Source organism: Populus trichocarpa, chromosome 16, assembly GCF_000002775.5.
Source record: "Populus trichocarpa isolate Nisqually-1 chromosome 16, P.trichocarpa_v4.1, whole genome shotgun sequence".
Classification (NCBI taxonomy): domain Eukaryota; kingdom Viridiplantae; phylum Streptophyta; class Magnoliopsida; order Malpighiales; family Salicaceae; genus Populus; species Populus trichocarpa.
The window spans coordinates 1,824,154-1,845,186 of NC_037300.2; the positions used below are offsets into that span (position 1 = coordinate 1,824,154).

Here is a 21,033-nt window from a genome sequence, read left to right on the forward strand (position 1 = left end):
GTGTTTTTCAATTGAAAATGCATCGAAACGATATCTTTTTTCAGATTTTCTTTTTATTTTTTACATCAACACATCAAAAAATCTAAAAAACATCAATTTGTTGCCTTTTCAAATAAAAAATAATTTTAAAAATAGATTATAAAGCGAAAATAAACACTTAATTAGTCTTTAATGGTGAAAAATACTCTAATTATCATATAACAAAAAAAAAAGGTTTTAGAAATAATTTGATGTGGTTGAAGTAAAAAGACAAGTTAAAGTACATTTACATTAGCATCAAATCCAAAAGGTAGATATTAAATCAATGTTTTATATCCTTTTTTAAACCCCAATTAGAGCTCAAATGTCATATACTATTCAAAATAATTAAAGCTATATCAATTACAACAAAAAATATCATTTCAAGAACCAAAAAAGCCATTATATGTTATTCAAGTTTGATTCAATAAATTGTTTTGAAGATATCATATATGTGTTGTCAAAGAATGATTATGCTTTTGATGCATTGTGTCATGTGGAGGGAGAGCATAAATTGCATCAATAATGAATATTTTAAAACCTTGTTGAAAGTTATAAAAATATGCTAGAAAAGTGCTTGCCAATTCTTTGTTTAAAGTGGCATGGTCGTAACCTTGTATAATAGTACTCTTGTTGAAATAGGTAGACTTCCATAAATGTCATTAAAAAGTTTCTCTAAAACGCTATGTTTCATGATTTCCATGATTAATGCCCAAATCCTTCAAACCTAAAAATTATGCAAGCAATACATGGTCGTTTTATATGATTTTATTCCCAACAAAACTTTTAACAAATGGTTAAACCAAACACTTTTATACTATTGAGTATTTGACATCATTCTCTTGTATTTTTTTGGTAGTTGTTATATTTGTTCGATTCGGTGGGTTGATTTAAAAAAACTCACAACTTGAAATCAACGCGGATGAAATTTAAATTGAATAAAAAAAATATTGACTTTGTAAAATTTAGATGACCTAACTAATTTTTTAATAAAATGATTGACCTGGTCAAATATAATTAAAATTTATTTAGAATTAAGCCTAATAATTTATTTTAAAAAAAATATATATACTAAATCTTATCAAAAATAATTTATTAGGATTGATTGAGTAATCCTTACGACTCATACCTTTTTTCTAGATTAGTTCTAGGCCCACAACCATGGTAGTTTCTTCTCAAATTTTTGTAGTCAAGTTTAAATAGAGAAAAACTAAAACATACAAGAATGAAATATATTTTATTATTTGAAATTAATCCTCTAGAGGAGAGAAATTCGTCACAATCTTGTTAGGCCAAGGACAACATTGGAGCTATTAGGAGTAAGGGTACCAAATCAAAACTTTATTATGGATAAGTCGAGTCCCATGTTCGAAGTTTGCCCTAAAAAACTCTAATCCGTCTTTTGCAAAAGCGTGATTACACGCGCCATTGAACCTACTAACACGTACCTGCTTCTGTTAGAAAAGTCAGGGTCATCGAGAGGCTAAAAAAGAAAAAACCCGCTGAGAGCGCGTGCCCATACACGTGGAAGAAGATAAAGGAAAACTTGAGGAAGTGGGGCCCTGTTGAAGGATACTGGTGGATAGATTTCATTCGTGCAGTGTACAGACGAGGAGAAAGAGAGGCACGCGTGGGGTTGGTTTGACACGTTTAGAACGGGAGATTCCTAGTAATTGCTCCCTCAGCGTCTGGAAACCTCTTTCTTTGTCATCATAGCGGACCACTTCCTTCTGCTTTCTTTTCTGCCTCCGACCTGTCGTTGAGTCCCGTTTCCGTCACGTCAAACTTTAAACGTTTTTCATTTTCTTTTGTAATATTTAACATCTTCTTAAAGCCAATCATAGTTGTGAGACCCACACGAATATTGATCTTCAAAAAAAAAAAAAAAAAATTAAGTCATTGACTTATTTAACCAACTTTTAAGTCATTGCGTAAGTTATTTTTATTAAAATAAAAATATTTTTTTAATTTTTAATTCTAGAATCAAGTTTGATCTAAATATCCAGGTAAATTAAATAATTTAGTTAAAATAATATTTTATTTAATTTAATTAAAAATCTAGTTTAAATTATAATTCGAACCAACTCGGTATACTAAATTGAATTTAATAATTATCAATACAGTTAAATTATATATTTTATTTAATTCTCCAATTTGAATGCAATATGGGAATTAGAAAGGTAAATGTATTCATTACCTTAATTATTTTTTGTTATTTTAACAAAGTCTTATGGATAAAGTTTAGTGGTTTTATTTTACAATGGGAACTTGCTAAGATATTGAGATGTGTCATTATGGAGAGGAAAGTGGGATTGGGAAGCCTGTTATGTTAAGACCTTCGTTGCTGGACCAATAACGCCACCAGGTCATCGAATGAGACATGCTGGGGATATATTGTTCTGTTCATGTACTTTATATCAATTATATGCTTGCGTTTTTGTGTGCAAATGCATCTGGGTTAACATTCATAGTGATATAGATTGAAGTAGTAGCAGGGCAGCCTTCAAAAAATCCAATATGAATGTGGTACCTTGCCAGGAAGTGATGGAAGGACAAGTGCAAGTTATAAAACAAAGAAATTTTAGTTCAGGAGGGTGGGTGAGCACTGAGTGGGAGGTTAAGGATTCAATTTTGTGTGCAGAATCAAATTGAAAGTAGAGATTCTCACCATAATCACTGCTGAATGAAAAGGGGCATCAACAAGAAAGTAAATAGATAGAAGGAAACCGGGATTTTGGCTCGGGGGTGGGTGCTTGCGCGAACAACTTTGGAGTAGTATAGAGCTATTGTGTACGTTAATTATCTTTATAGCTTCAAGCCTTCACTTTGGTAAGATCCGGAATCAGAGCTGAAACTTGAAACCTACTGGCCAATATTGTTTCTATCCCCATACATTCTGGAAGAAAATTCATCCTCAATGTCTTCCGCATCAAACCCAGAAAGTTAAAGGGTCTGCAACCCCAATAGATGGTGGAACTAACAAGAAATAAAATTGTGTGCACCTATAATATTCTAATGGCATCTTAAAGATTTGGGAGGTAAAGATAATTACACTCATGGAGTCCGCTAACGTTTGTTTCTCTTATAATCTCAACATTTGTTCTGTTGTTATTCAACTTGCTCGGATTGCTCTGAAGGTTTGTTGTCTATCCACAAAGCTTTGTTTGGGCTGTGCTGCTCTGTATTTGTTGTTCTTCAGGGGGTGTTTGTGTTGAGGCTTTGTGATTCTGCTTTTTGTGTGCTTGGTTTGTCCTGCGCAAATTTATTCTTTCATCAGGTTTTTCCCTTTTCACTTGCCTTTTCTTTCCTGGGTCTTTTTATGCTGCCCTGCTGCATCCTTTTCTTCTTCTTCTTCTTCTTCTTCTTCAGGTTGTTTCTTCTTTTCTCTGATCAATCCAACTCTGCTGCCAATGACGCATTTATGTCCTTGCTCATTGTTTTCTGTTTCTCTCTCTTTTTATTCATCGAAATATGCTGTGCTTACACTGGAGTTTCTTAAATATTCGTGGATGCACCCTTGTACTGATATTGGTTCTTGGTCCTCTGCTACAACTTTCAGAGTAGGAGATGGAGATAAAATTTGTAAGCCATCTCTCTCTCTCTCTCTCTCTCAATATTTTAAGTAATTTTAAAATATAATACAATTAATTATGTTCATATATTTTAATTGACTAACAATAAACAAACCTAAATCAAATAATATGCTTGGAATTGAAATTCAATCTCTTATTTAAATTTTTTATTTTCGAATTAACTCTGTATTCAGTAGAGAGATGAAGAGATGTGGGACAGACAAGTATCGTTGAGGAGAATAGTTCAAAAGCACGGGGCTTGAGTACAGTACTAACATTGAAATCTTTTAGTTGTTTTCTACCATCGTTTGAAAGGTTTGGTAAGCAAAGACTTTTTCTTTTTGTGTGTGTGTTTTGGTCAATAATTAAGTGGAGGGTTTGACTTTATAGTCAATGAAACCTTTTGGAAATATTTAGCAGCTGTTGTGGCCTCTCTCACCGCAGCACAACCTCTTTCTCTCACCACATCAGCCATTCAGCCTCCCAGCCAGGCAACCACCACCACCATTGTCCAGATCAACCATAACTGCCCAAGTCGCCACCACCTCTGCTCAACCAACAGCCACCACTGAAGCCTCCTTCCTCTTCTCTTGAAATTAATAGCCAGTCAAACAACCAGAAAATCCAACCACCAAAACCAACCCGTGAAACCTACTATATTTTCTATTCTTCATGCCAGCAATCTCAACGACAATGATTTCATCTTCCACTCTTGATGTTGACCCCTCCACCACCCATACCAACCTTTTTTTAATTATATTTTGACGCGTTTTAAAAATATATTTATTTTTAAAAAATATTAAATTAATATGTTCTTTAATGTTTTCTATAATCTTGATATGCTAATTTTAAAAATTAAAAAAAAAATCTAAAAAAATTTATTTTAATATATTTCTAAGAAGAAAACTTTTTAAAGTATTATCCACCAGATAAAATGAATGAAAAATTATTCTACACACTTACCAACTTGTCGATTATCTCCATCAACACGCATCTATCTGCATCAGCTGCAACGAGAATGTTATTTTACCTCTTCACTTTGTTCTTAAAGGGGGCAAAGCATGTTCGCATCCCACCTTGCCGCTCCTCTTGAAAATGAAGACAATAATCAAGCCAATTTAGGAATCTATACCGTCGTCATCTATCTTGGAATGAACCAAAATGTATTTAGGAAACTTGCATTGCAAGGCAAGAAACAAAATCTAGAATTAAACAATAGCCATCTGGCATCGGGGGGGTTTTGTATTTCCAAAGGCGTGGCAACTCCTACCCTCTCCTCCGAGCCTTGTGACGAAAGAGAGAAAGATTAGTATAACTTGCGGTGCAAGAAAAGACAATACAAAATTACGCATGCAAGAGCACACCTGACAGACAGATGTTTGCAAGCAATATTTGTAAGGGATTGGGCCTGATCTATGTATTTTTCATGGCCTTAAGCCCATTAAGCAACTTGGCCCATCTCGGTCTCTTTTATCAACTAATCCCACTATACAATTTTCTAAGCAAACCACACCTACAAAGGAAAAAAAATAAAAAATAAAAAATCCGGTGAGCATCCAATACAACCGAAGGAGCAAGATATCTTCATGACTTGTGGATTGTGACTCTTGGGTGTGTCGGCTGAGCTGTGCAATTTACTTTTTGTTATATTTTTTTAATAATTTTAGATTGTTTTGATATTATAGTATAAAAATTAATTTAAAAAATAAAAAATTATTTTAATATATTTTAAAATAATAAATATTTTAAAAAACAATTATTATTACACTCCCAAACACTAACACTTTTTTATCCATGATTCCTATTCATAGTGGCAAAAAACCAAAAAATCCACAACATAAGTTACATAACGCTCAAGATTTTGATAATGATTCAAAACGCGTTTAAATATTGTTTGACAAAAATTTAAATTTATATATATATATATATATATATATATATTCAAATTATTTTAATATAATAATATTAAAAATAAATTTTAAAAATTAATAACTATCACGACAGCAAATTCTGCATTATAACTTAAGGCTTAAGGCTTTGATTTTTTTCTTTCTTTTCCACAAAATAATATAAGAAAACATAACAAATACATAAAAATAAATGAAATAATATTGGATTTTTTAAAATAATAATAATAAAAATAGTAATAAATAAATACACCACTATAAAATCTAACACAAAGCCATCCTGTTTCTTCCTCTTTGGTTAGAAAACAGAGAGAGATAAAACAAAACAAAGGGTTGGCTTATCTCTCTCTCTAAAATCTATCAATGAAACCCTTTGTTTTCTAACACACACCTCTACTCCTTCTTTGACTTCTCCCTTCCCCTCCCTTCCTCTCTATACACACAGGGAAGAAGAAGCAAGAGAAGAAGAGGCTTGGAAAAAGGAGTTTTTAGAGAGAGAATCAAGAGAGTGGTGATATATTATTATTATCGTCATCATGGAGTCAACAACACCACAAGCAGTGGCAGCCATTAATGAGAAGGAGTCAATGATGGATCCTTTCTTAGTTGAGGCTCTACAGAACCCACGTCACCGTCTCACCAGTTAGTTCTTTGCTTCTTTTTTTAGGGTTTTTGTTGGTTTTGCTCAAAATTTCAGTTTTTAGCTTATTTGGATCTGTATGGCTATTTGTCCTTCTGGGATTTTGTTGATGTGTTTGGTGAATTTGTGTTTTTATGGATTTTTTAGGGTTTGTGATTTTGTCTTTGACTTTGGGAATTGAGGTTTGGTTGATTTGGAAATTGGTTTATCTAGGAGGTTTTAGACAGATTAGATCTGCGTTTTAAGTTTTTGGGAATTATAGGTTTGTTTTGTTGCTAAATAATTGAGAATTATAGATTTGTTTTGTTGCTAAGGAAAGTCTAATGTGACATGAAAAAAAATTATAACTTTAGCTTAGCTATCTCCAATCCTGTCAGCTACTAACCTAAGTGTCTTGATGTGATAATTTCTTTTTGGCAAGTGCTGCTGAAGGGAATGGATTGGTGCTGAATGTGGCTTAAATTCGGTTCCGACTTCTTTAATAGTTTTCTAATTAGTGACGATAGGTGTGTTATTTATAATGAATTAGGTACTGACCGGAGTGTCTTAATGCCCCTAATAAGATTTGCTTTTCACTTACTTGGGGTAAGTGATGTTGTAGAAGGGAATAGTTTGCTGCTGAATGTAGAATAGATCAGGTGTTGATTTCTTAGTCTTCTGGATTTAAGTGCGATTTGATTATTATTGTAGTTCACTACTGCATCTCACAGGGCTTTGGTGCAATATTTATATTACAGATGCAGAGTCCTATTTTAGATATGGAAATGACTACTCTGTTATCAAGGCATTGTTATTGCCACTAACTAAATGCCTGTATTTCTGATAAATGACATGAGTTATGGTATTTCAACTAACATCCCCCTTGTTGTCTGACCTTGTGACTCCAATAAAGTCCGAGGCCTTGGAGCACTGGACGTGCCTGCTCTTATGTAAACCTGGCGTATTTTTAGAAGTGGATGCGTTGCCTTGATTAGGATTAAGTTGTGTTATGGATTTTTCTTACGTTTCCAATGCGAGGCAAAGTGATTGGATTAAAGATATCCACATTGGACAGAATCGGGGCTCTGATATCACATTATTAAATAGAATTCAACCTTACTTTCCGTTTACTTTCTGAAATCTCATGTGCCTGTTATGTTTAACAAATTAGGTGCTGTTGAGAATGCCCTTTGTAGTTGGGCTAGAAGAGAGTATTTTATTCTATTTGAAGAAAGACAGTTTTGATTGTTTAGGATTATTAAGTAAAAGTGGATGTTGCTGCTGTGTAACACAGTTTTGGTCCTGGAAATAGGGGTGGAACTAGAATTTCATGAGTGGGGTGCTAGTTTAGAATAGTACTAAGGCCAATTTGAATATGAAATAGCCCAAGCCTTAAAATTTTCAGAATTGTTAGGAATAAAATGGTAATTCCCAACTGTTTTTTGGTTGGGGGTGGGGGGCCTCCCTTAGCCTCAATGTAGTTCCACCACTGGTCTTGGTTAGACACTGGTAAAGCAGAGAAACTGTCATAGAATGAAGGGCACTCCTATATTTCAATGGCCTGCAGAGGTGCTCCAGGATCCAACTCTCAAGGGAAAAAATGAGAACACTGCAAAATCAACTAATATAGCGGCAACAGGGTTTCAAACAAGATAGATTCAGGATTAAGACCCTTTGTACACAGACACAGACATTTTTGTTGAGTGCATATATGTCTGTTGGATGTCCAACCATGGCAACCTTTCAAATCAAGACACTGACAAGAACTATAGGAGCAATGCATTAGCATGAAAACCTAAAATGCTAGATGATGTTAGGGCTATCATTGTACTTGAAAGTTCTAGGCATCAAATCTCCCTTCTGATATTCCAATTGATAAGAGAGCGGGGGTTGAAGAAAAAAGCCTGTATTCTTCCCTGAGCTTTTTCTTCAAACCCTTGCAATTTTCTTAGGATTTGGATTGTTGGATATATAGTTTAATTGTGTTTGTCAAGTACAGAATTCAATTCAATGACAGTTGTTTTTTTGATGGATAGAAGAGTTTTTTTCTCTCCTCTCTATGCATACTTTTGAATAGTTATCTTGTTTTTAAGTTTTGAATAGGGCATGGTCTTTTGCACCCGTGAGCATATCGGCACATGCATTTTGGTTTTCGAATTCAACAGTTTTTTCTGTTATCAAGCTGCATCAAAACAAAACTATAGATTAAGGCCAAATGAATTCAATTTAGTTTGCCTTTTGGCTTACTTTTGTGCTAGCTGAAATGTCTGCTTTTCTATGAAGTTAATGTAGTTTATTGGTTAATTTGTAGTCTTATTTCTAGGGGCCTTGGTGGTAGTCAGATTTTGCTTTCTAGTATTTTGTAGTTATTTTCATTTTCTTCCTATGAAAACTATTATGGTGTTCTCTTTTCTTTTCTGTTATTCTTTATGGACTTCTAAGATTTATTTTGTTTCTCAATTTTCTGGATCAGTTTTGCGGATGGAACTTGATATCCAGAGGTTTTTGCAAAACCCTGACCAACAAGTATTTGAATTCCCGCATTTCCCTACCTCCTATCTTAGGCTTGCAGCACATCGCGTTGCTCAACACTATGGGCTGATAACCATGGTACAGGATAATGGCATTGATGGTCTGTTAAATAAGATTCTGGTGCAAAAAACAGCTGAATGCAGATATCCCGCGGTTCGCCTATCTGAAATTCCTGCTAAACAGTCGGGAAGTGATACACCTGAGATGATTAAGCTTGCAATTAGACCTCGGCCTAACAAAGGGTCCATAAATGACCCTAACGGGTTCGGGATCAAACGGAGTCCTGTGAGAAGTGTGGAAGAGAGGAAGGAGGAGTATGATAGGGCACGAGCTCGCATCTTCAGTAGCCCTAGCAGCCCCACTGCAGATGATACTGTGCCCCAGCTCCCTACAGATAGCAAAAATTTAAGTTCAAGCAAGGATGAGAATGAAGAGTGCAGGATCTCTGTAGTTGATCCAGAAAAAAATGTCTTCGTAAGGGATGGTATGTCATCTCGGGTTGCCATTTTCAGAGATAGGGAGAAGGATCGCACTGATCCAGATTATGATCGGAGTTATGAAAGGTAAGGAATATTTCATTATATTTGTGGGCTGATTGCTAGCTTGTGATGATTTGAGGCCTTGATGCATTCTTAGCTGGTCTCCCTATTTGCCATGTAGAAAAATTGTCAATAAACAAATTGTAACAACCACACATGGAGAACAAGACTTCCTCCAAAATGAGATCGGACATAGATTGATTCTCAAAAAAATTTCAATTCTTAAAATTATTTTTGAAACAATTGAATCTCTTGTTACCTCAATTGCATTTTCTATTTTACGGAAGGTTGCTTTTTATTATTCAAACTAAATTGCTTTTGAACGTTGTGCAGGTATGTTAGGAGCCTTCCAGCTAATCAGAGCTTTAGCTTGACACCATTCAATATGCAGAAGATTCCAATTCCTTATATGCAGTATGATCCCAGTTTTCCTCAGCTGGGTCAGATGCCAAGGACACAAGCCTCCCTTGGCTACCACCCCGCTGCAAACCCAGCTATGAGCCCCTTCTGTGCAATGGGATCAAATCAGACTTCAAGGGATGCTGCATATGTTCAATGGCCAAGCACTGCAATGATGTATGCACATTCATACGATCAATTTAGACATGCTACTTTCCAGGTAGGGCTATATTTTATTATTTACAATCTTGAATTTGAATATTTATTTTTAGAATTTCTGTTATTTGTTTCTACCCTTATTTTCGCTCTTAGGGTGGTGGGGCAGGGGTAGAACTTCAAATTTGACCATATTTATTTTATTAAAAAAAAGGGGAAGAAAAGTCTACAAGCTATTGTGTGGGGCAAGTGACCCCATAAATCACTTCCTCGCAGCGAAAATATTTGGCTCGCTAAATTACTCTTTTTTTTTTTTTTGCAGGCTCCATTCTGTCAGCAACCTCTTAGCTTTGATTACTCTCAAAACCATTAATGTCACAGCCAGGTGGGAATTGCTGTGTTACTGATTTACATGCAGATTTCTCTATACTAGGAAACTCCCTGCTGTTAGGATTGTTCAAAGACTTCGTTATAAACCTCTTTTAATTCCAGCTCTAGGTGGTCTCTGCTTATATTTGTGAATCTTATAAAAATTAGTAAGGAGTGTGTGTAATGATGAGACTATTTTATTTGCTCATTCACCTTTCCAGCATCATACTTAGAACTTAAAAGGGATAATGCTTAGATCTAATAATAAATGGTTAGGCATTAAGCACTGGCAATGACCAATATGGTGATTTGCTTAAGTCTAAAGCGATGGCCATCAGCCAATCCCAAATATCTAATACGTTGACTAGTGAAATAAAGGTAATGGAATCACATGGGTTAGGGACATCATTGCCAGCTCAATCTCATCATGCTTTGGTAACTACCAATTAATTCCATGATTATTGTCTTAAACAAATCCCACATGTCGTCTTTGTAGATAATGCACTGTTAGCTGCTTTAATCAATAGTCTGAACTCTGAACTGTCACAGTGTTGGAGGTGTTCTCTTGCTGTCTGACAAGAATACAATATAAGAATTAGTGTTGTGTGATCTTGAGTTGCCATCAGATCAGATCAGATCAGATTTTCCCAATATTAAAGTTCAGAAATTAGGTAGGGGTATCTGAACTTGCCTTTCATTTGCCAATGATCCAAATCAAAGTGAGATAATTATTTCTCACAAAAAAAAAAAAGGGTGAATGACGTATGAGAACCTCTTGCAGTTAAATTAATTAAATACCAAGTTCTTTATTTTATTATCATTATCATCATTATTTTGCTTCATGACCTAACATACTTTGTGCTATATAACAATGATAACCCTGAAGTTCTTGCCATAGTTGTTAAACATAGACTAATTCAACAAGTTGAACCAGGACTTGATTTCACAAGAAAATAAAAGGGAGAATAACTATATAAAGATTCTGAGTTGACTTGTAATAATTTGATCTGGGTTAAAAACCTCATTGACTTATTTTTTAAAAGAAAAATAATTAGAAAATTATTGGAAATCTAAAATTGTATAGCACGTCCTTCTAGGTATATAAATATCAAGGTAAACTTGAAAACCAATCGACGTAAGGAAATGGTGGAAAGAAATACGTCAAGTATTGGGTATCGAATGCAAAATCATTATGAAATAATTCTGAACGCAAGGACCAAATTGGAACATTTTAAGATTACTGGTGTTGACCAAGCCAAAACCACCAATGTGACAATTATGGGAGGGGGGCTACGTGGCAATCTTCTTATTCACAAGAACATGACCAGGAAACTGGGAGGTAAGAACAAAGCAAGAATGGGGCAGCCTGTCTTTGGCATACTTAACTTTTCTTTCCACATCTGATCAGGACTTGGTACCTAGTAATGCCACTGTTTCTGATAATATCTAATAATCTGGTGGGATCCAGGTTGTTGTTTACCTGCTGCATGGAGGAGAAGGAAACATGCCTACAGGCTTTGGGAGTCACACATGAAATTGAAAGATGATTTGGTGGGCCACATCCCTCTCTAGCACAATTCATTATAAAAAATATCTCAGTTTTTTTTCCCTTTTCCTTTTTCTTATAATCAAATGCATAGATAGCCTGTTCAGATTATTTTTTATCTTGCCAAAGATTAACATCATGCAATTTATAATCAATGGTTAGACAGCTATGCGATTATTGTTAGCAGCTGATGAGAGTAAAGGAGTCATATTAGCATGATATATTGAATTGGATAATGAAATGGTAGGGTAAAAAGAGAGAGAAATGAGAGAAAATAAATGAAGAATATTTTTTAGCTCATACAAAAAATTTATCCTTGATCAATATAAGATTTTGGGGTTTAGAAGACGTAAGATTTTAAGGGAAAAAACTTGGATGATTTGAGCTCTGAAGAAATCATGCGAGTCACGAAGCTCAAATAAGCGTCTTATCCTCAAGAAGAGCAGATCCGATCCCAAGACTAAAAAAATGCACCACAAAACCTAAACAGTGCTGACTTTACCGCTAATTAATCCTGTAATTAAAACAAAAACCAATTAAACCTATGACTAACTACAAACCTAGGTAATGCATACGCGTGACCTCTCTCACCAGTTTGTCCATGTGCTCTTGTTTTTCCTTCAAGCTAGGTACTTTAGGGTTTTCTTTTTTATATAGCTTGCTCTGAACCTCAACGTGCCCCATATAAAATCATGGTAGCTAAGAGCATGCTCAAGTGCACATAGAAACATTGAATGCCAGCAGTAAAATAAAAGGGGCACTATCTTAGATTAAAGAATTCAACAATGGCATGCAAAATGCATCTTTTATGCCTGCTATCACTTCACATTCTCAGCATTAGAAAAATATCAATTATGTTTCCCAACACAAATAAGATTCCATGGCATCTGTTTCAAGGAATATGGGGGGAAAAGGGTGGAGCCTGAAATGACACGGTTATGTGAGCTACATATAGGCCTAGCTAGACATGCTAGTACATGCACTAACAAAATCCAACAAAGTGGAGAAATGAACTGGCAACTTGGATGAAATAATAGACAACTGGAAGTAAAGAAGAGCAACAAAGTTAGGGTAGGCAATGAAGATAAGATCCCCCAACAGATCAACCAGCAGCCGAGGAGCTTATTAAGGGAACAGGATCTCAGATCACTTAATGTTCTGATAAGTTGGAAGAATAGGAGAACCGATTTGATAAAAAGAAGCATGTTGCTGTCTCTGATACAAGAATAGTATCATTCAAGAAACCTTTAAAATCCCGATACACTATACCTGTAAGATATCATGAGAAAAATGAAGGAACATAGAAGATTGTGTGAAGACGTGGGTGGGAAGAGGAAATCAGAAATGCTAACATTCACTTCAACTGAAACCCTCTTTGCATTCCAAGTCCCCGCATATTTTCCAATCAATTTGTAACTAAACGTTGGCCAATATGATGCAACGTTTCCTGTGAAGACCTACTGATTTAAATGGGAAGTTCTTACATGGAGTGTCGAAAAGTGGAAAATTGTAATGGCTACAATTTCAAACTTGAACAACTCCAAAGAATGAGTCAAATTTTCTTAAGAAGATCAAACAAAACCAATGAGAGGGACAACATGCATGAACATATTAGATTGTACAGCCTCAACAAGCCAATTAAGGGTCACCAAGAACAGTTTATATAACCTTGTTGATTGTGAAGTAGCTCCAGCAAAAAAGGCTGGAGCTGGTCGGTAAAAATATGAGTGAAAATTCATTTTGCATCAAAATCAAAAGCAGGTCAAAGGAAGTTTCTCAAACCTGGGGACATTTGTGCTGATGGTTTAAACAATGCATGTCGAGATTTAATCCACATTCTAAACATCAGAATCCATGGAAAATTAACTTTCAGCTGCTGAGAGTTTATATAGAAAGAAATATTGGTGTTATTCAAAATTTTTGAAACTGAAAAGAACCATGCCATAGAGATGCAAAGTGCACACTCAGCAGAAAGAGCATCCGAGAAGAATCTTAGCAAAATTATAAACTGAATAATGACTCTTACCTTAATATCCATAATCTCAGCACTGAAATCTTCGATCATCTATTCTCTAAATTCTTTAAATTCAGTTGAGTACAAGGGAAAAGAATACTACCTAAGTTGTTTCATACCTACTGCTTGTTTACTGTTCATCTTTCAGTTGTAAACAAGAGCAACAAGAGTAAAAAAAGGCATATCAGAAATATCTTAGCTTATAAGCAGTTGCATTCTTTAAATGGGGAACAAACCTGAGTGCCTAATTCATGCAACATGAAACATATACAAGTTAACACAATAAACAGAGACATCGTCATGGGCACAAATAAACTCCAGCCACTTCAACTGGGACATTAAATTAAATTAAACATTATAAGAACATCAGATTTTAAAAGAACCACTCTTCAGGGTCTTAAGTCTTCTATGGAGTCACACAATGTACAACAAGACCACTCAACTCTACAACACAGGAGTAATAAACAGAAAAAAGGCCGAAGGCTCTAATAGTAGAGAGATTTTTGGACCTCGCCAAGAAACCGAGTACCAATGTGCCAACCAAGGATACCAATTACCAAACCCATGCTTAGATTTCTGAAGATCATAAAATGCACTTGCCACCATTATTTATCCTCATCAGCAAGCACAAATGCTCTAGCTGCCCATCATGAGCAATGACAATAGAGCCTCAATGAAGAAGAAGACTAAAAATAGAACAACATCGCGCCGACTCCCATACAACCTTGGGATGTAAACCCTCTCCGAAATCCAGGCTGACCCAATATCTCAAGACTGTAACAACTGTTGACATGGATTAAGCTTACATTATTTTCCGCCAAGAATGACATCTCAATCTGTCAACAGGAGCTGACAGGACATACAGACTGCTACCAACATCTTAATTACACATGTAGAAGCCCGTAGAATTGAAGACACCATAAATGACACAATCCATCACTCCCAGTTACCCCCAAGAGACACCGATATTACAATGAATTAAGAAGGAATTTTTGGGATTTGTAGATGGAAGCCCGAGACCAATATCTACCATTAAGATCGCTAACAACGACAGCAGCAGCAGCGGCAGCTAATGCAGTAATGACAACAAAGTTTCTAAATTGAACTCTAAAAAAACTACCAGCAAATACCAATTTAACAAAAACCCAGGAGCCAAATCAACCATAAAGAGAAAGATCAATGAAGAAGTCACAATTACCCAAATTCAATCATCCCCTGTTGGAAATAAAGTGAGAACTTTCCTTCCTTCATTCCCATTCGCTGACTCCAAATCCTCCACATATCCAGGAACTGCATTGTGCACTGGTGCCCCCATTCTATGCACAGGCTGCTGCGTTTGCCTAGCCAAAAATGGATGCTCAAACTGACCATTTGTTGGCGACCCAAAGTGCCCCATCGGCCTATGATACTGACCCTGCAATTGGGGATGTCCCACTGCAGCTGCTGCAGCCGCCATCTGTTGCTGGTGATGGTGCTGCTGCAATGCAGCTACAGGCACAAACGGCAAGAAGTGATCCGAATTAGGCCTCCCTGGATGCAAAAAATGGGCTGGCACCGGCGAACTCGCAAACAAATGATCAGTAGCAGCATCAGAGCCACCAGTCAATCCACCTCCACCACCAACAGCACCATTACCAGGACCACCACCACCAGAAGACAAACCCTGCATTCTTTTCAAATAAAGTCTATATTTTTGCAAATGACTAGCAACATTCTCTCTAGTTAACCCATCCACATTCATTAACTGCATTATTGTCTTAGGGACAGCATTCTTTATCCCCAAGTGTGCCACAGCATCCACAAACCTCTTATGAAGCTGTGGAGTCCAAACAAGCCTTGGCCTTTTAAGGGTTCTTGCAGGCTCATCACCACCAGCCCCTGAGCCCAATTCCCCAGAATCCGTTGCAAAATCCCCTGAATTAGGCTGTGGTGAGGCCAATGGATTAGTTGGGGTTGGAGAAACCGCAGCCGGTGGTGGTGGGGGTGGTGGTAGAGGCTGGTTTTGATGCAGAGAGGAGTTATGGTTATTGGTATTGGTGGTATTAGTGGGGTTTGTAATATCAAAAGCAAGAGCAAGATCAGGAGTGATTAGGGTTTGTGATAAAGGCATGAGTTCTTCAAGTGATGGGAGCTCTTCTTCCCATCTTGAAAACCAATTAGAATCATCCTCTCTCATTTTTTCAAAAAAACCCAATTCACTATTTTCTTCCACTTATTTTTCAGGCCTAAAAAACACTACAAAAGGACTTGATCTTTCTATGACAAAATATGAGATATTAAATGGAACACAAACAAGAACAAAAATGAAATAAAAAGGAAGGAAAATAAGGATGTGGGAACTTGTGTAAGAAAGGAATAGAGTAAGATTCCATACAAAGATGGGATTTTTATTTGTTTTAGTGCAAAAATATTGGATTTTCACGATATGGGCACCTATTTTTATCTCCCTAGAACAAATTATTGACAAGAGAGAGAAAGACAGTGGTGGAGGTGGAAGTGGAAGTGGTGGGGGAGAGGGGGGGGGGGATTGTGGAGGAGGAGGAGGAGGGAGATGATAGAAGTGGAGAGAGGTTCGAGGTGGATCTTGTTTGCTTCTTTTCAGCTTTTATTACGAGTACTGTTGCTGATGCTTAAATTTTATTTATTTATTATTTTTAAAGGTTTTATGATGATTTTTATGTGTTTATTTTTTAGTTTTTCCGGGATTTGAGGCTCTTTATTTCTTAACTTTCTTTCCTTGTATGATACATAACATACTTCTTGAGAGTGAGTGTCCCAAAGATTGGATTTTTTAACCTTTTCACAAACTTTGTGGTAGTGTCACGTGACTCTCACGCGCAACTGTTAATGTGGAGCTGTTCAGCCAGGTGGGTGTTTGGTGTGTTAGACTGGCTAGTTGAAGCAGAGAATCTCTGGGCTTCATTTTATCCATTAATGTTGTCTGCAATGCTTTGTAGATCAGGTCGTACAGGAGAGTGAGGTGTACTTGCTTTAGGGTGAGAGTGGAGATATAGGGAATTAGAGAGAGAGAGAGAGAGTGTGTGTGCAAAGTTTGGTCACTTTGTAAGAGATAGATTTCTTCGGGTTTGTTGATGAGGGAATCAATCTCCTTTAGTTGCCGTTTTTCTGCTGTCATGATAACTCAATTTTTTGTTTGGTGGGCTCTTTATATTTTCTTTTTGCCCTTACAAATAATGTGTAAAATGCATTATTGCATAGGATGAAGGTCTGGTTAATTGGAGTTTACCAATATATATATATATATATTTTAATTTAAACATTTTGTTAGTAATTCAGCTTCATCTAGATCCATATTTATTTAACATGTTATTGAATTAATTGTTTAGCTATGCCGAGCTAGGTTTTAAAATTAAAATAAAACATATGAAATATATATTTTTACTACAGAGTTTTTTTTTCCATTTGGTAATTGAGATTATTTTTTAATATTTAGTAGTGTTATGAAAAATAAATTGGATAACACTTTTTAGTATCTGGCCATGCCATGAAAAATAAGCTGAAAAATAACTTATTAATGTTTTGATTTATTTTTTTAGTTTATTAAAAAAACAAGGATCAAATTTGACAGATGAAAAAGTTGGAGAATGATGAAATTGAAAAAAAATTATTTTAAAATAAAATAAATAAAAATCAAACGAATGACAAACCAAATCTGATGGATAAAAAAATTTCAATTATAAAAAGGATAAAAGAAAAATAAAAAATAATCAAAATTGATATAAAAATCAAATTAAATCAATTTCTAAGAGATAAAAATGAGAAAAAAAATATTCAAAACAAAATATATAGCAATTAAAAGATTAAGGATTAAATATCATATAATCAACAATTAACATGATATTCTTGAATTTCTTACCATTCCTGAAAAATATATTCTATACAAAATATTAAAAAAAAACACTTTTCTAGATAACAAATTAATTTTTTTTTACTGTATCTAATAATAAATAAACATGATAAAGTTTTAAAAATAATTTTCAGAAAATAATTTTTCATAAAACAAAAGGTCATGCATTCATATCAATTTATTATATTCATAAAATCTTAACACACTAATCACAAATGTAATAAATTAAAGAAAAAAAACAACTTTTTGTAACCAATATACGAAACAAACCCTTTGAAGTTGATCTCTCAACAATCAAGATATTCTCTCATTAACTCTCATTTATAGTAGATATATACTAAATCTCACTGTAATCCTGTTTTAGTCAAACTAATCACTTTCAAATTAGTGGTTTAATGAGAAATTTATTTGTGATAGCCAATTCTTGGATCAAATCTAGGATAGTGAGGTGGAGGATAGGGTGATTAGGCATTTGAGCCAGATCTAGGAGATTCTATCATAGTGTATTGATGGGTGATCATAAATGTTGTGGGGATAACTAGACTTGACTTTGCACTTAAAAATCCAAGAGATTCATCCACAGTGTGTTGTGTTCTGTTCTTGGCGCATTTTAGCCAAGAAATGGACAAATGGAAAATTGCAAATGAAAAGAAAGGCAGAAAGCACCTTTATGACATTCAAACAAAACCACAAATTGCTTAGTCAAAAATTGTCTACTTTGTTTGCTTGCTGGGACTAAATACCTTCTCCTTGTCAATGTCCATTTCTGTGTTGCATCCCAAAGGGTCACTGTTAAAATGCATGAATGTGAACATGTTAGTATGTGTTCCTTTTCTAGCCACAGAATCAGTTTTTTTTTACGGTTGTTATTAAACCCGGCTTGACCTAATGGATGATTCAAGACCTTGATTCATGTCAGGTTTTGAAAAAACTAGATGAGAATTGATTTGATCAAACAATGATAGCTTGGTGGGTCAACCAGCAATTCAGTAAAAAAATTAATTTTAATTTTTTAAAAATAATATTGTTTTAATTTATTTAGGTTAACTAATTCAATCCATGATTTGGGACTTGGATTGTGTCGGACCGACTTTAACTTTGATTTGTAAAAACAACATGTATTTTACTCCTTGCATTCAATTCTGAATGTCTTTAGAGCTCGTTTGGTATTGTGGCAGTGATTATTTTCAAAGTATTTTTTACTTGAAAATGTATCAAAATAATATATATTTTTTATTTTTTAAAAATTATTTTTAACATCAGTATATCAAAATAATAAAAAAACACACAAAAAAATAATTTAAAACAAAAAATAAAATAAAACAAACAAGCTCTTAATCAACCTATTAAAAAGACTTGATAGATGATACAATCCTCCTATTCTCAAGCTTATCATCATCATTATTATACAATACTTCACCAATTTGATGATTTGTTTTTAGTTACATCAAACACAGAGAGTTTGATGAAGAAAAAAAAAATCATAATCACTCACAGCAATAAACACAAGTTTATGGTGATTTATAGGAATTAATAATTTATATATCTATTTTCCCTTTTCATTAATTGAAAGATACATCAAACTTTAGACCGAAGACCGCTGGATCATATATTAATTAATTAATTAATTAATTCAATCTTAATCCCTTCCATTCCAACCCACACCAAATGACATCTCTTTTAACTTTAATAATGTATCTTGTTATTCCAGCTTGTAATTGAAAACATCAAGCAATAATTAAGCTGTTGAATCGTTTCCATTGGCAGCAGCAGCAGATATTTTTGACCTGTCTCCATCTCCATCTACAAACCCTAACTAAACTCACAGTTGCAGGATTTCAAGACCCAATCATACAACTCTTTAAACCTATTTAAAATATAGAGACGAGATTATTAAAACAATATTGAGAGGCAATTCATTTTTATGACCATGGCCCAGCTGAAAGAAACAAATAATGTAAAGAACCAAGATTCCAAATCTAGGGTTCCTATTGGCGTCATCAGCCCTGCCCAGCTGACCTGCCTGTGAAGTGAAACAATTTATCTTTTAAGGAGAAAGAACAGTATGATAATGAAAATTGAAGACAGAATTTTCCATACCTATCCCCAATTCTTCATCATCATGGATGGGAAATGGAGATCTCAAGGGAAAACATAAATTCCACCCTAAACTTGTTGCCCCATTATCAATATACAGTCCCATACCCTTTGATTTTATCAATTTTTGTCTAAATAAATGGCTCCCTATGAGTGATTATTAAAAGATTTATTCCAATTTTAACACTTTCATTAAATTATGCAAAAGAAAAAACGTGGTAGTAGCTTATGTTGCTGCTGCTTATGAAAGAGTTGTGGGACAAACTTACTGCAGAATTGCAGTTATCCATTCGGAGATCAAGATTTTGAGCACGATGCAGAGAAGGGATTCAGGAACTGCGTTGTTGAGTTTAACATTGTCTTGCCATGTCAACGTGACAGGAAATATTAGATCAACTTGAAGAGACGAATGTCTGCACAATACTAGAGTGAATTTTTTTAACAGAAAAAAATGAAAACCTTCCAGCAAATGAAAATCGATGAGCATGAGGTTTCATGTTTCTTGATTACACCATTAAGAGAGAGGGGATAGTTTATAAAGTGCATCCAAGCCTAGTGGCATGTTGCTGCTCCAGTTTGCACTTGCAGACCAAAATAAAAGAAAATAAGAGCATTTTCGGAGAAGAAATGTCAACCTGGTGGACGACGAGTTTTCCAGTAATTTTCATGTTTCTTGATTACATCTTCTCATCAAATGATAAGTTACTACTTTCATCATGGCCATTTCAAAATCTTCAGGAACAATGATCAACATGGATTCTTCTTCCACCATAAGTTCCTCTTCAGGACAAGCAATAATTCCATTCTCTATCTTATCTTCGATTTCTGATACTCTTCCATTGAAGCAAGAAGATGGCGGGTTCTCCACGGAAACAGGCAAGTATGAGGTGCTTGAAAATGCAGAATCTGCACTATACCTCAACATGTCTCCTACCCCTGTTGAGCAATCACATTCTTTTACCACACTGTCAGAACAACCTTCATATGCAATGGATGATCCCTTGGAATGAGAACTATAGTCAGATTTTTCGGACCTAGCATAACGCTTAAGACAGACCAATGTGTCCCATGACTTTAGTTTTCCAGGCAACCTGTTTGTGTTACCTACTTCTGTTTCTCTGCCTAGTCTTCCAGGCCGCCTCAGTGCAGGCTCGATACTATCAAGCATCCCATCAGTTCTTCTAGTCCCATCCATCAAATTCAATAATGTAGCTACCATTATTTGAGATATAGTTCTTCACCTCTGTCTTTCCGTGCAGGTGCAATGGCATCCAACTCATCAATGAAGACCTTCGAAAGCATAACCATCATTTAGCCACCTAGGAATAGAAGTTACAGTAAACTGAGGCTCAGAGAAGCATAACATTTTATAGTTCCAGACAATAGATTTCAAATTT

At 35.1% G+C, this 21,033-nt stretch overlaps 2 protein-coding genes across 2 annotated transcripts; one reads left to right on the top strand and one right to left on the bottom strand.

The window, feature by feature from the left end:
• The first annotated feature begins 5,778 nt into the window (after positions 1–5,778).
• On the top strand, positions 5,779–10,319 carry LOC7464072 (uncharacterized). Its single transcript, XM_002322572.4, has 4 exons — positions 5,779–6,139; positions 8,590–9,211; positions 9,521–9,806; positions 10,065–10,319. The coding sequence occupies exons 1-4, from the start codon at positions 6,034–6,036 to the stop codon at positions 10,113–10,115; spliced, it is 1,065 nt and encodes a 354-aa protein (XP_002322608.1). The 5' UTR covers positions 5,779–6,033; the 3' UTR covers positions 10,116–10,319.
• A 3,653-nt stretch (positions 10,320–13,972) lies between these two features.
• Positions 13,973–16,230, bottom strand: LOC18106100 (transcription factor MYBC1). The gene has a single exon (XM_006373632.3). It carries the CDS (start codon positions 15,845–15,847, stop codon positions 14,876–14,878), a length of 972 nt encoding a protein of 323 aa, XP_006373694.1. The 5' UTR covers positions 15,848–16,230; the 3' UTR covers positions 13,973–14,875.
• Between the last annotated feature and the right edge of the window lie 4,803 nt (positions 16,231–21,033).